The 16,418-nt window shown below is 38.2% G+C and overlaps 2 protein-coding genes and 1 pseudogene across 4 annotated transcripts in view; 1 reads left to right on the forward strand and 2 right to left on the reverse strand.

The window, feature by feature from the left end:
- Nucleotides 1-12,452, forward strand: part of LOC124383347 (protein FAM124A) — a 15,171-nt gene extending 2,719 nt beyond the window's left edge. The window contains exons 3-4 of the mRNA XM_046845904.1: nucleotides 6,167-6,888; nucleotides 9,286-12,452. Of these exons, the coding sequence (XP_046701860.1) occupies nucleotides 6,167-6,888; nucleotides 9,286-9,963 (1,400 nt within the window). The 3' untranslated portion in view covers nucleotides 9,964-12,452. The remainder of the gene's footprint in view (nucleotides 1-6,166; nucleotides 6,889-9,285) is intronic.
- Nucleotides 12,372-12,855, reverse strand: LOC124382730 (annotated as a pseudogene).
- Nucleotides 12,856-13,128: 273 nt separating this feature from the next.
- The window catches only part of ranbp2 (RAN binding protein 2), a 33,057-nt gene continuing 29,767 nt past the window's right edge, over nucleotides 13,129-16,418 (reverse strand). For all 3 annotated transcript variants that reach the window (XM_046845182.1, XM_046845183.1, XM_046845181.1), the window contains 4 exons: nucleotides 14,718-14,866; nucleotides 14,331-14,604; nucleotides 13,902-14,236; nucleotides 13,129-13,682 (listed from right to left, as the gene is read on the reverse strand). In XM_046845182.1, the coding sequence (XP_046701138.1) occupies nucleotides 13,377-13,682; nucleotides 13,902-14,236; nucleotides 14,331-14,604; nucleotides 14,718-14,866 (1,064 nt within the window). In that variant the 3' untranslated portion in view covers nucleotides 13,129-13,376. The remainder of the gene's footprint in view (nucleotides 13,683-13,901; nucleotides 14,237-14,330; nucleotides 14,605-14,717; nucleotides 14,867-16,418) is intronic.

A 16,418-nucleotide genomic window follows, 5' to 3' on the forward strand; every position in this document is an offset into this window, starting at 1 on the left:
GGATCCAATTGGCACTGGTACGTCTCTAGATGGTTCGGGATGTTTGCGAGTTCGGCATCTACTTCTTTAAAGGTCCATAATCATCATGAGGTGGGACGTGACTGGAGCTGGACAAACCTCAGGATGCCTCGGGATGGGGAGAGAAAGAGAAGCAGTGGAGAGAAATTAGCGTAGCTGCTGTTCATGATATTAACAGCACAAGTTGATAATGTGCATGTAATCATATGTTCTGGTGCACAAGGTTATGATGTGAGACGTATGTTATGTGTAGGCTTTGCTAAAAAGATACGTTTTTAATCTGCACTTAAACTGGGAGAGTGTGTCTGAGCCCCGAACACTGTCAGGAAGACTATTCCAGAGTTTAGGAGCTAAATGTGAAAATGATCTACCACCTTTAGTGGACTTTGCTATTCTAGGAACTACTAGAAGCCCAGAGTTTTGAGATCTCAGAGAGCGTGATGGATTGTAGCGTGTTAAAATACTGGATAGATACATGGAAGCCAAACCATTTAGTGCTTTATAAGTGAGAAGCAGTAGTTTAAAGTCTATTCGAAACTTAACAGGAAGCCAGTGCAGGGACGATAAGATTGTGGTCATATGGTCATATTTTCTTGAACTCTTGCTGCCGCATTCTGAAATAACTGAAGCTTGTTTTTTAATGACGCAGGACATCCACCTAGTAATGCATTACAATAGTCTATTCTGGAGGTCATAAACGCATGGACGAGCTTCTCTGCATCGGATATAGATAACATGTTTCTTAACTTATAAATATTTCTAAGGTGAAAGAAGGCTGTTTTTGTAACTTGGTTAATATGATTTTTAAAAGACAAGTTGCTGTCTAAAATAACACCCAGGTCTTTTACCATCGAACTAGTGGTTACAGAGCATCCGTCTAAATGCAGGTTGAGATGCTGGAGCTTCTGTATACTGATTTTTGGGCCAATGAGCAAAATCTCCATCTTATCAGTTTTTAGTAGTAGAAAGTTAACAGTAATAAACTGTACGTTTAATTTACGGTAGCGAACTGTAATAAAAAGTAGATTACTGGCAACCCTGCTGTCTGTATTTTACCCTTTTGTTTTGTGGATTGCCATTGTGTAGGACAGTAGAGCCTCTCTTTAAGTCATTGACAGACAGAGAAATATTGATGTACAGTAATGCGGCATGTTGGTTTCTGCAAACAAAATGAGTTAGCACAGGCTGTAGACAGTATTTTACTGTTTATTTCCAGGACAATTTTTTACAATGTAAAATACCAGTTCAACCATATTTTTTACGCCAGATTTCTGGCAACTTCAGCTGCCAGTTTTTACTGTATATTTTGCCGAATTTCTTTTTGTATTCAAATTACTAGAGTAACTTACAAATTGGCAGGCAATAAACATGAGTAATTAGTGGTTTACAAATGTATTCTGGCCTGAAAGGCCAGTTATGGAATTACGGTGAGCCAGCTGGAGCGGAAGTCCCTACAGCTCTTTGCTGGCAACGAATAGGTGACTTTGAATTTGGTTTTCGTGTCCTGCATCACTCGATATAACCTATTCTTAATAATGTAAAAATAAGGGGTGGGTTGTGTTGAATATACGATTAATGCAGCGCACATTTCAGCACACATTTCAGTTTGACCATTTTTATTAAAAATATTAAGAATAAAAAAAAAATATATATATATATATATATATATATATATATATATATATATATATATATATAAGAGGCTAAATTAAAACGCAACACACATTTATTCATGACATCCTATCTTTAGTCAGATATTGAAATAAAAATAAATAAAAATACACAGCAAAAAAATTTTAATCACTAAATATTTGTTTTACTGTTGCAGCAAGTCTCTAATCAAGCACTAAAATCCACCATCTTCTTCTTCTTTCAGCTTCTCCCATTAGGGGTCGCCACAGCGGATCATCCGTCTCCATACCCCGCTGTCCTGTACATCTGCCTCTTTAACCCCAACTACCTGCATGTTTTTTACCACATCCATAAACCTCCTCCTTGGTCTTCCTCTTTTCATTCTTCCTGGTGGCTCCATTCTCAGCATTCTCCTAATGATATACCCCATGTCCCTCCTCTGCACATGTCCAAACCATCTCAATCTCGCCTCCCTCACCTTGTCTCCAAAACGTCCTACATGTGCTGTTCCTCGTCACTCCCAATGAAAACCTCAACATCTTCAGCTCTGCTACCTCCAGCTCCACCTCCTGTCTTTTAATCAATGCTACTGTCTCTAATCCATACAACATAGACTAAAATATGCAGATCACTAAAATCTGCCATGATGCAGTAATTAAAACCATCCATGTGGAAACATAGCAACAGTTTTGCTTGGTGCCCTGGTGATTTATCTAATTTATAACACCATAATTACTTTAAAACATTTACAATTATATTTAGTCTTCATGCTCTATGTTGAGTATGGTCTCAGTGATAATAAACACATATGCATTAGGCATCCATATTTGTCCATGCCCATGTTGATTGAAGTAGTAAAACTTGATTTAAGGTGTATATTTATATATATATGTGTTTATATATATATATATATATATATATATATATATATATATATATATATATATATATATATATATATATATATATACAGTGAGGAAAATAAGTATTTGAACACCCTGCTATTTTGCAAGTTCTCCCACTTAGAAATCATGGAGGGGTCTGAAATTGTCATCGTAGGTGCATGTCCACTGTGAGAGACATAATCTAAAAAAAAAATCCAGAAATCATAATATATGATTTTTAAACTATTTATTTGTATGATACAGCTGCAAATAAGTATTTGAACACCTGTCTATCAGCTAGAATTCTGACCCTCAAAGACCTGTTAGTCTGCCTTTAAAATGTCCACCTCCACTACATTTATTATCCTAAATTAGATGCACCTGTTTGAGGTCATTAGCTGCATAAAGACACCTGTCCACCCCATACAATCATTAAAAATCCAACTACTAACATGGCCAGGACCAAAGAGCTGTCCAAAGACACTAGAGACAAAATTGTACACCTCCACAAGGCTGGAAAGGGCTACGGGAAATTGCCAAGCAGCTTGGTGAAAAAGGTCCACTGTTGGAGCAATCATTAGAAAATGGAAGAAGCTAAACATGACTGTCAATCTCCCTCGGACTGGGGCTCCATGCAAGATCTCACCTCGTGGGGTCTCAATGATCCTAAGGAAGGTGAGAAATCAGCCCAGAACTACACGGGAGGAGCTGGTCAATGACCTGAAAAGAGCTGGGACCACCGTTTCCAAGGTTACTGTTGGTAATACACTACGACATCATGGTTTGAAATCATGCATGGCACGGAAGGTTCCCCTGCTTAAACCAGCACATGTCCAGGCACGTCTTAAGTTTGCCAATGACCATTTGGATGATCCAGAGGAGTCATGGGAGAAAGTCATGTGGTCAGATGAGACCAAAATAGAACTTTTGGGTCATAATTCCACTAAACGTGTTTGGAGGAAGAAGAATGATGAGTACCATCCCAAGAACACCATCCCTACTGTGAAGCATGGGGTGGTAGCATCATGCTTTGGGGTGTTTTCTGCACATGGGACAGGGCGACTGCACTGTATTAAGGAGAGGATGACCGGGGCCATGTATTGCGAGATTTTGGGAAACAACCTCCTTCCCTCAGTTAAAGCATTGAAGATGGGTCGAGGCTGGGTCTTCCAACATGACAATGACCCGAAGCACACAGCCAGGATAACCAAGGAGTGGCTCTGTAAGAAGCATATCAAGGTTCTGGCGTGGCCTAGCCAGTCTCAGACCTAAACCCAATAGAGAATCTTTGGAGGAGCTCAAACTCCGTGTTTCTCAGCGACAGGCCAGAAACCTGACTGATCTAGAGAAGATCTGTGTGGAGGTGGGCCAAAATCCCTCCTGCAGTGTGTGCAAACCTGGTGAAAAACTACAGGAAATGTTTGACCTCTGTAATTGCAAACAAAGGCTACTGTACCAAATATTAACATTGACTTTCTCAGGTGTTCAAATACTTATTTGCAGCTGTATCATACAAATAAATAGTTTAAAAATCATATATTGTGATTTCTGGATTTTTTTTTTTAGATTATGTCTCTCACAGTGGACATGCACCTACGATGACAATTTCAGACCCCTCCATAATTTCTAAGTGGGAGAACTTGCAAAATAGCAGGGTGTTCAAATACTTATTTTCCTCACTGTATGTATATATATATATATAATTTTTGTTTGTTTGTTTTTGTGCGTGTGTGTTGCAAGCTCTAACAGCTGTATTACCTTTCTTCTTTCTTTTCTACCAGCTATGGGTGTCACTTGAAGCTTAAAAAACATGATTAAGTAGCAGGTTTTAATGATAAACAGATGAGAAATATACATTACCTGTCAGTTCTAATCTCTTCCTCTCCATCCCCAGCTGACGCTTGACCATGCCGATGCTGACACAGTCTTCCATAGTCTTCCAAGCCTGATTATAGCACTAAGCTCTAAACTGGTGCATATATATATGATTTTTAAGTTTAAAATAGTTGATTTGGTAGCTACTGTTTTTTACAGCCTAATGATGTCCTTCTTTACTGACATTGACACCTCTCTAGACCCCTTGGAACATGGAACTTGTCAATTGTCCAATGTTGAGTGTGTGAAAATGGAGGGCCTGTGAAACAAATGTCTTTAAATGTTAAATATTAAGTATTAAATGCCTTTTACTTTTTTCCTGGTAGAAAATGAAGCTCTAAGCATCCATGCAATGGAATTGTTATTGAATCTTGGCCATAAAACATTTACTGTCATGAAGGAGTGTTTATTTAAATTGTCTGCTCCGTGTATCTGTTCACCTTCAAACTACTCAGTAAAAGCAGGATAGAGGTGCCTCTTTATTGGAAGGGAAAATATAGCAGGAAATGGAAAGTTTAAAAGAATTCCTGTGTATTTTGTTATTATAAACAGCTAGTTAATATGTCAGGGATCCTCTTTTCGTCTCATGATAGCACTGAGAATATTATGCCAATTTTGTTCCATTTGATTTGACATTGACACACTTGACTCGCATCAGCCTATTTAATGTGACTGCCAGGTTGCCAGCCAATTATTATTTTAGTCTATTTTACAAAAGTGGGCTCACTTTTGTAAAATAGACTAAAATAATAATGTGTAAATGTGAGCAGTCATTTAATTAGCCATTAATATTGCAATCCCTGTTTTTAAAAAGTCAAAGGGAAATCTATGGTTTATAACTAATAAGATAATTTTTTTATAACTAATATTATTAACTTGAAACTAGTTATTGCTCATTTTCCCCTTCTACTTTTTGTGTTTAACTGGTGAAAACTGTGTTAGAGGTAATGGTGTGAAAGTGTCTTTAATTACATGTAATCATTTACAGTTGACAGGTAAGGCAATACAGCAACAGCACAGAGGTGGATTTGTGTATGGTGGGGTTCTGTTTGTATGTGTGTAAGTTTGTAAGAGCACAGCGTTCCCTCGCCCCATCATGCCCTCAACCTTGAACAACAAACAAAGTAGGACAAGTCCCCTGAGTGAGGAGGGAGCAAAAGCCCAATGAGCGAGAGAAAGAGGGAATAGGAAAAAGGTGTAAGTAGCCCCATTTACGCGTGGAATATTTAAAAGTAGAAATTCTTCTCCCTTTTTTGTTATACAGAATTAAAGAAACACTATTCTATTGTGGATGCCATGGACTTTTCATTAAAAAATCTAGAAAAATCACAAATAAAAGAAATGTTGGTCGAAACAGCAGATCACCTTTGAAAGGCTGTGGGAAAAAACAGACAATATTTTAGTGTTTAACTTTTAAGTTTTGGTGAGCCTGTCCTTGTATACCTTTTTTGGATAATAGCAATAGAACCCAGTGTTGTGTTGTGCATTCTGTGCGATATCTTTGTGCTCAACCTGGTTGTAAACACAGGTTTGTGTTACCATAGCATTACTGTCAGCTGAAACCAGTCTGGACAATCTCTTCTGACCTTTCTTCAACAAGCCATTTTTGCTGCTCACTGGATGTTTTTACATACTGGAAACTGATGAAAGTCAATAAGATCATGTGAATATAATATACTGTATATGATGTTTATATTTCTTTGCTTTTACTAAAATTTGTTTTCATTGTCCATGTCCATGGGATTTGTTTATTGTAGATTTCCTGCAAGACCCCTTCCTCGTTTCTGTTCACATCATAACAGATCCAGGTGAGGCACAAACACTTCAAAGTGCTGCAGACCAACTCCTCTCCCTCCTCCACCCACAACTAACCCTCTTCAAAGTGTCAGAGCGAGCAGAAAGACCCCAACTGAGATCACGGTGCTTTACAGACCACCATCTATCTCTTCGTCCATGCCTGTCAATCATCCTTTTCCTGCAAGAAGATTGTTTAGCAGAAGTAAGCTATGAGCAGTTGCTAAGGCGCCCTCCATGGCACTACCATCACACAGAGCAAGTAAAAAACGTAACATTTTCCCCAACAATGCAGGATTTCTTTATGCTAGCGCCCGGTACACCGCTCTGGGCACTGCGGCAGGTACATTATGGAAAGGAGATTGTACGATTCACTATACATTGTAGGTATGAGACCTACAGTGATCAGGTGCGTCTCTACAGATTGCTTCTGCGTCGCCCTCTAGCACAGAGCAATCGGCTTTATACCTTCTGTGTGGTCTACTCCAATCACCACATGGAGATTCAGCTATCATTTAAGCGGTTGCCACGAGGACAGGAACCTACCCCTACAGAAAGCACCTTTATGGAGATACGTGTGAGAAATATGGGTGGGCTCATACCACTTCTGCCCCATCCTTGTAGACCAATCAGTAGCATTCGTTGGCAAACAAAGGACTACGATGGAAATAAGATATTGCTTCAGGTAAGAGCCTGCATATTGATTGAATATTTGCATGAATAAACTAGCTAGTCTATAATATTGAATTTGCAGAAGGAGCCCTTTGCTCTAAAACTCTTATACTGGGGTGGGTGGGTTGTGGCATGTGTTTTATATGATAGTTTGGCCTTTGCCTAAGGTGTTGTGTTATACAAGTGAAACAATATGGGTGTGTACAGCAGCTGGATACAAGATTCTTACATTTAAAATGATCCCTTCCAAATTATCTGAAAGCAAAGTACTGATCTCTAAATTTCTGTAGTTATCAAAGAAACCTTTTCTTTGACACCTTTGTAAACTTCACAGACCTGCAAAAAGAGTTTGTACTCAGACTTTTTTAGTTGAAACAAACCTTATTTTCTCTACTTTCACTTTGTGTATATCTCTCAAAGCATAAGTGATAAAACCTCACCCTCCTCGATCAACTCTCATGCTAATAATTAACAGTAATTCATTAGAGAACATTGGAGAACAGAAAACGAGGAGCTGGACATCATAATCATGTATAATCATAAAGGGGAAAAAATTATATAAGGTCCAATCATAATAATACATATTTTATCCTTATGATCAGTGGGGAAATGGAGTGAAGCAGTATGGAAGCAGGGAAAAAGGCAGAAAGAGAGGGAAAAAGAGAGAAAGAGCAGAAAGGACCTACAGAAAAAGGACAGCAAATTCCCAGATCATTGTGCAGCGAGGTGTGCAGTAGGAAACAGTGGACTTTTGTCACATTCTGACATCCCTCCACACCACCTCTAGTGCCCTCACCCCACCCCAAACAACACACACATATATACACTCACACATTTGTCCTACTATCTTACTAATGTGAACTTTACACTGATATATTAATAAATGCAGCTATGTAATGCTATTTGACACCTTAAAGCAAAAAAGCGTATGCAATTTAAGATTTCACTATTTAAAATCAGATATAAAACTCAGATATTCTAAAAATTAATAATTTTTTTTAAATATATTTTATAAAGATGAGCTTGTTGTGCCAGGCAGTAGCAAGTCTAGCAACACATACATTTATGAAGTGAAGATGTTCACATTTGGGGGCGTTCCAATTTATTTGGGTGGAACAGCAACTATGATTAAAGCAGATGCATGTTATCAGGTTCCACTTGGACCCCATTATTATTTAAGTGTTGTAGAAATGTTTATTTCATATTCAAATATATATATTCACTATTTCCTGAAGTTTGATTTGTCATAAAATAGTCAACCTTGATCTCATCTGTGGAAGAGAGAAAAAAATCAAGGAAGGGGAACATTTGGCCATGTTCAAGGGTCCCAAGGGTCTCTTTTAGTTTAAAGTACTGGCAATGGGGTTTAGTGTCCCTCATTGTAAGTGTAACTGTTCCAAGGCACAGGTGTAGATCTTTATCAGCTCACTAATCCTTTTATTTGGTCGATTGGAGACTTTGCATACAATAGGCATTATGGAGAATCTGATTGTACAAGCAATTTACTCCAAAAATTGGATCTCATTCTGAGAGAGAGAGAGAGAGAGAGAGAGAGAGATGTAATGGTTAAATAAAGTGTGCATTGTGTTCAGAGTACAAACAGCATTGACAGCGAGACTAGCAATGAAAGCATTACTGAAATGGAGAGCCAGACATGAGGGAGTTCTGGGACATAAATCAGCCAGCCACTCCACCATCAACAACCTGGGGGACCACATCAAATTGGGAGATGTGACAGAATTTTAAATAAAATTGTAATAAAAAGTTGACAAAACATATGTGATTTCACCCTAAACATTGAGACTGTGTTTGGGTCATGAACACTAATTCAAAGGCTGTTCCATAACTGTGAGGTTAAGGCTTGTGTGGCTTGTGGGGCTTGCTTAGGACAGTTCCATTAAGTAATATAAGTATAGTAGTATAAGGGAAAAAATTTAATCTTTTATGAGTTAAGTCAAGACTTACTTTTATAGGCTTCTTTTGTCATCTCAACCACATTAAGCTGACGCAGTACACAGTGAAATGAGACTTTTTTCCAGAACCCTGCTGCTACATAAAACAACATAGAGCTGCGTCACAAAACATAGAGATACATACAGAACACATCTGATTGGATTTGAGAAGAACATATAGTTCAGCACACTTCAGAATTCATTCTGCTACTTCTATCAGCAGTCACATTAACAGCCATAGTTACACAGTTTAATAGTCCAAGTTTTGTTTACTAGCGAGTTCTTTGATCTGTGCTATTTTATGTAGCACATGGGTCATGGGTCATGGGTCAAATTACATAATATAATTAGCACAATATGTAAGGGATTTTAGCACAATGTCAATCACTATAGATTCAACAAAACTTTACACTTAGCAAAGTAACTTTTCTATGTATTGTTTTATCCTTCATGTACAGGGCTCACCAGAACAGTCAAGGGACACCATTCCCTCCTGTCCAATCTTAGAGACTCCCTCTTCCTCACCATTAAATGGTTATGTCTCTAATCGGAAGAATTGCTTCCAAAGCACCTCCCACTCTCACACTGAGAATCCACTCGTGCAGACGTCATTGACTCCCCTACCACTACAGTGTAAGCAAGAGAACATAGAGAGTGTTCAGTGTAACCAGGAAACTGTGTGTGCTGGATGGACAAATCTCCACACTCACTCCCTGATCTCTATGGCAACAGAAGCGTTTCATTCAGTAAGCACCTATCCCTCCACCTCTCGTCCCTGCAGTTCCATCTCTCTTACAATGCCACGGTTCCGGATAAACGTAGACACACTAGTGGGAGCAGAAGAGACTGATGTAGACACGGGACAAGCAGTAATCAGCAGATCTGTAGATCTCTCTGTGGTATCAGCTTACTTGCTTCCACAAACACAAATTCATTCAAAAGCAAAAGTTCCACAGCCTCTTTCTGAGCGTCCACAGATGTTCAACATCACATCATCACTAAAATCCTCAGATAAAACAGCATCACTTCCAAAAAGTGTATGTACTCCTCAAGACAATTCAAAGTGGAATCAGAGCAACGGCTCAGGTATAAATAAAGACTGCACAAAAGAGGACAAGCAAGAGTTTTTCATCTGATGCACAATCACTGCACAACGAAACTTTCAGTCATCTTCAATGACCACTTTATAATGTTTAGAGCCATTGCAGATCTGGAGACTATAAAACACATTTAATTCCATTATTGAATGTAGACAGTAATAAACAATAAATACACTGTATTAAACAGGATATCAGATGACTGCTGCTGGAAAGTGAAATTATCAAATGCAGCATATAACATTATATATTGTGACTCCTGTCTGATGGATGGTTGACCTCTGTTTAAAGGATCTGTTTACTTATATATTCACTTTGTAAATATCTTTATTTGGGCAGGCTCTGTTTTATATATATATGCAAAAAATCGTGCAAATATTTACAAATGTTATTTAATTTTTGAATGTTGAAGCTGTCACTGGCAATTAAAAGATGTCTATGTTAAAATATAAAATATATTTTGGTTTGTGTTGAGGAACAATAATGCTTGCAATAAACATTTATTTGTTAGCATTTGTATTTGTACATAGAAGATTTATTTTATTATGATTTTCATGCACTGCATTTTCATTTTTTTTTGGACAGAAACAAGCAGGGAGTTAAACTAGAAAAAATGCTTATACATGCGATACCTCACTCACTCATGTCAAATCTTTGGAATAAACAGACAAGACATTATTTTAACATACTCATGTAATTGCATGTCATTTAAAATATGGTGTAAAGAAATCAAGAAAGAAATAGTGTATATACTCTCATATGCCAAGAAATAAATGTACTCCCCTCACATAAAGATTTGTTTTAGTGCCAATATTAGATCATTTGGATTTTTAAAGAATTTTTAAAGAAAAGTTTTTTTCAGCTGTTGGCTGTTGGCGCTTTATTAATGTCTATAACTGCCACCGACTTTATCCAGATTTATGTCTTTATTCTTTGGGAAGAAATTGTCTGGTAAACATTAAAGATTATTTGTCCAAATGCCTAATAGTTGTGGAAACACCTGGTATTTTTTTAAGACACATACATGTTCCTTTTGTTTTATATGCAACAAACTTGTTAAAAAGGGAAATAACAGAAGAATTGCACAATTAATTATTGAAAGAATGTTCTGTGGACAGAGGAGTCCAATTTTGACATTTAGTGCTCTAATAAAACTTGTGTAAAATAGAGAACAGAGAGATGGAGGGAAGGATGGAGATTTATGTGTCATCTTGGAGGTGTGTTTGGGGTCGTTTTCATGTTGGAAAACGTTGGAAAACCCAGTTTCTGAAGGAAGGCCATCATGTTCTGCTTCAAAATGTCTCATTACATGTTGAAATCAATGTTTCCCTTCTCTAAAGTACTGCTGCAGCACTCATGAGTATGTTTTTTGAAGTAGCTTCTGCACCTGACACACAGCACGAAGACTCAACTTCTTCGATGGACCCTTGCGAGGCCTGTTCCGAGTGGAACCCGTCTTGACACTAATGATCTCATCATGGTTTCATTATTTCAGTCTTAAAGGGAGGTATGGGAGTGCAGTGTGTGGTGGTGCTTTAATCACAGCTTCACTACTCCAGGTGGAGATCATCCATGGACATTTTCAGACTGCACCATCCTCTCAAACAGTTTACACCAGGGATCACCAACATGGTGCACCAGGTCACCCGCAAGGACCACACAAATTGCCCACGGGCCTATATGGAATATGGAAGTACGGGGAATACTAGTGGTTGGAAGTCTGGTAGATCTCTTACGGCAACATCGGGACCTTATAAAGGGGAAAGGTGATGGGTAACAGGTGTAGGTGATGCTGAGTGAGAGAGCTGTGCGTGTGAATTTTAAAAATGACAATATTAAAATATAGATGAAGATCATTAATTATTAACATCATTGAAGGTAAATTGAGGAAATTTGTTATTTCAGAAGTGTGTATTAAACTGGTAGCCATTTACATTAATCGGTACCCAAGAAGTAGCTCTCGGTTTCAAAAAGGTTGGTGACCCCTGGTTTACACAGTGATCAAACTGCACCAGATTTGCTATATATTTTGCTCAAACCATTTAAATCCACTGAGTGACTAATATCACACATTAGATCAAAAGGTTTTGTAGAAATTGGATTATTGCATTAAATAGTAAAAAAAAAAAAAAAAATCAATTTTCAACTCAATTCAGTTACACTTAAAAATGAATAAGATGTTCTTTAGATCACCACGTTATCTGTGAAAAAGCTGCTTTAAAACAATGTTCACAATAGAAATAAAAATGAATTAAATTTAAAAAAGTTAATATTATAGCTACAAAGAATACTAAAGAACTTATAATTTTTTTTTGGGGTGCATAAAGACAAACTTCCTTGTTCAACCTTTAATATTGGCAAAAAAGCAGAAAAATTTAGAATTCACAATGCTGTAAAAAGCAAAAGTTTCTGAAACCTATACAGAGTAAAAACACAAAAATGTACTGTTTAAGATTATCCCAATGTGTTTATTCAGCTAGAGTGTTCACCTGTTCATGTTTTTAACAAGAATATAGTCAACCAAGCAATAAACAAGCAGAACACGAAAAAACTATCACAATTGAACTTATTGTAGGAAAAACTACAGCTGTCCACAGTCAACAATTGTTATCTTCTTGCTCGGTTTGCCTTTTTTAGAGCCCAGCTCTTCCATTCGCTTCACCACATCCATGCCTTCTTTGACAACACCGAAGGCAACATGTTTAAAGTCCAAATGTTCAGCTTTCTTTACCGTGATGAAAACTGAGAGTTGTTGGTGTCTCGGCCACGATTGGCCATAGACAGTATACCCGGTCCTGTGTGGCGCACTTCAAAGTTCTCGTCCTCAAACCTCTCGCCATAGATACACTTCCCACCTGAGCCATCCTGATTAGTTATATCACCACCCTGACAAAACACAGAACATGACAAATCAATCAGACAAAATGAAAAGATTTGTTCAATTAAAAAAAAAAAATTAATTTTCACTTTTTTTTTTTTTTTTTTTTTTTTTTTGCATCCTGCAGCTCAACAACTCAATTCAGTTACACTTAAAAATGAATAAGATGTTCTTTAGATCACCACGTTATCTGTGAAAAAGCTGCTTTAAAACAATGTTCACAATAGAAATAAAATGAATTAAATTTAAAAAAGTTAATATTATAGCTACAAAGAATACTAAAGAACTTATAATTTTTTTTTTTGGGGGGGTGCATAAAGACAAACTTCCTTGTTCAACCTTTAATATTGGCAAAAAAGCAGAAAAATTTAGAATTCACAATGCTGTAAAAAGCAAAAGTTTCTGAAACCTATACAGAGTAAAAACACAAAAATGTACTGTTTAAGATTATCCCAATGTGTTTATTCAGCTAGAGTGTTCACCTGTTCATGTTTTTAACAAGAATATAGTCAACCAAGCAATAAACAAGCAGAACACGAAAAAACTATCACAATTGAACTTATTGTAGGAAAAACTACAGCTGTCCACAGTCAACAATTGTTATCTTCTTGCTCGGTTTGCCTTTTTTAGAGCCCAGCTCTTCCATTCGCTTCACCACATCCATGCCTTCTTTGACAACACCGAAGGCAACATGTTTAAAGTCCAAATGTTCAGCTTTCTTTACCGTGATGAAAAACTGAGAGTTGTTGGTGTCTCGGCCACGATTGGCCATAGACAGTATACCCGGTCCTGTGTGGCGCACTTCAAAGTTCTCGTCCTCAAACCTCTCGCCATAGATACACTTCCCACCTGAGCCATCCTGATTAGTTATATCACCACCCTGACAAAACACAGAACATGACAAATCAATCAGACAAAATGAAAAGATTTGTTCAATTAAAAAAAAAAAAAATTATATATATATATATATATATATATATATATATATATATATATATATATATATATATATATATATATATATATATATATATTAATTAGTGCTTGGCCCATTTGCCTATGATGGCAGACTGGATATAGAAGACAGCGGGTGTATTACCTGACACATGAAATCAGGGATGATTCTGTGAAAAATAGAATTCCGGTAACCAAATCCTTTCTCTCCAGTACACAAAGCTCTGAAATTTTCTGCTGTTTTAGGGACGATGTTGGCAAAAAGCTCCATCGTGATCATGCCGAGTGATTCATCATCAGCAGCTATAGCGAAAAACACCAATGGGTTGCTTGGGCAACAAAGTTCCATGACTTTTGAAGACTGGGCCAAGTCCACTTGAGTCAGGCACTTCTGGCAATCTGTAAAGGTTTTCCTGAAGGATTCAGCAAGTTCAGGGTTCTTAAATTTAACAGCGAGCTGCTCCACCTTGCCGTCTCCCTCTGTTTGGAAAAAGAAATGTAAAAAGTTGTACAACTTAACACATGAAATAGAAACATAGTGGAATAACTGTACAAAATCTTCAAGTGGTCTAACCTGCGTAGTCACAAGCCGTCCAAACGAGTGCATTAGCAGAGGTGTTCATGGGTTTCAGCTCGATGTCCTTTGTGATGGTGTGATTAGCGCACACCTTTAAAACCTGCTCACGCCTCATCAGGACACGGTAGTGCTTTTTCACTGGATGGAAGAGTATCTTCAGATCACCAACTCCACGCTCTTTCCATTGGTTTAAATCGCGATCCCATCTGAACAGCTTCGCCCTCTGCTTGAAAAGAATCTCCTCATCTTCTTCACCAGACTTCACCTCGACCTGAGAACAGAAAAAAAGGCACAGATTTTATAGCCTCTCTCTTATCTAAGCACAAACACAGAAATATCTACATAGAGGGATTTATCCATAAAATGACTGGAATAGGAACATACCTCAGGTAAGGAAACAATGGGCTCAAAGTGAATGTCATTGTTTGAAACATCGTCATCACTACCCTCCTCGTCTTCATTCTCATTTCGAGAAGCTGTCACGGTGGTGCCAAAGACTGCTGCTCCAGCATTGTCCCAGGAGAAGTTTGAGTCTTAAAAGAAAATAAGTAAACAAACATTATGAAAAAGACAAATGAGAGATGGAATGTCAATTAAAGTTAGGGTCCCCTAACTACTGCGAGAGACATTTTTATTTGACACTTGTGTGTGTGTATGTATGTATATATGTTTGTATGTATATACAGTACAGACCAAAAGTTTGGACACACCTTCTCATTCAAAGAGTTTTCTTTATTTTCATGACTATGAAAATTGTAGATTCACACTGAAGGCATCAAAACTATGAATTAACATGTGGAATTATATACATAACAAAAAAGTGTGAAACAATTGAAAATATGTCTTATTGTAGGTTCTTCAAAGTAGCCACCTTTTGCTTTGATTACTGCTTTGCACACTCTTGGCATTCTCTTGATGAGCTTCAAGAGGTAGTCACCTAAAATGGTCTTCCAACAGTCTTGAAGGAGTTCCCAGAGATGCTTAGCACTTGTTGGCCCTTTTGCCTTCACTCTGCGGTCCAGCTCACCCCAAACCATCTCGATTGGGTTCAGGTCCGGTGACTGTGGAGGCCAGGTCATCTGGCGCAGCACCCCATCACTCTCCTTCTTGGTCAAATAGCCCTTACACAGCCTGGAGGTGTGTTTGGGGTCGTGTCCTGTTGAAAAATAAATGATGGTCTAACTAAACGCAAACCGGATGGAATAGCATGCCGCTGCAAGATGCTGTGGTAGTCATGCTGGTTCAGTATGTCTTCAATTTTGAATAAATCCCCAACAGTGTCACCAGCAAAGCACCCCCACACCATCACACCTCCTCCTCCATGCTTCACGGTGGGAACCAGGCATGTAGAGTCCATCCGTTCACCTTTTCTGCGTCGCACAAAGACACGGTGGTTGGAACCAAAGATCTCAAATTTGGACTCATCAGACCAAAGCACAGATTTCCACTGGTCTAATGTTCATTCCTTGTGTTCTTTAGCCCAAACAAGTCTCTTCTGCTTGTTGCCTTTCTTTAGCAGTGGTTTCCTAGCAGATATTCTACCATGAAGGCCTGATTCACACAGTCTCCTCTTAACAGTTGTTGTAGAGATGTGTCTGCTGCTAGAACTCTGTGTGCCATTGACCTGGTCTCTAATCTGAGCTGCTGTTAACCTGCGATTTCTGAGGCTGGTGACTCGGATGAACTTATCCTCCGCAGCAGAGGTGACTCTTGGTCTTCCTTTCCTGGGGCGGTCTGCATGTGAGCCAGTTTCTTTGTAGCGCTTGATGGTTTTGTGACTGCACGTGGGGACACTTTCAAAGTTTTCCAAATTTTTCGGACTGACTGACATTTATTTCTTGTAATGATGGCCACTCGTTTTTCTGTACTTAGCTGCTTTTTTCTTGCCATAATACAAATTCTAACAGTCTATTCAGTAGGAATATCAGCTGTGTATCCACCTGACTTCTGCACAACACAACTGATGGTCCCAACCCCATTTATAAGGCAAGAAATCACACTTATTAAACCTGACAGGGCACACCTGTGAAGTGAAGACCATTTCAGGTGACTACCTCTTGAAGCTCATCAAGAGAATGCCAAGAG

The sequence above is a fragment of the Silurus meridionalis genome, chromosome 3 (assembly GCF_014805685.1).
Source record: "Silurus meridionalis isolate SWU-2019-XX chromosome 3, ASM1480568v1, whole genome shotgun sequence".
NCBI lineage: Eukaryota > Metazoa > Chordata > Actinopteri > Siluriformes > Siluridae > Silurus > Silurus meridionalis.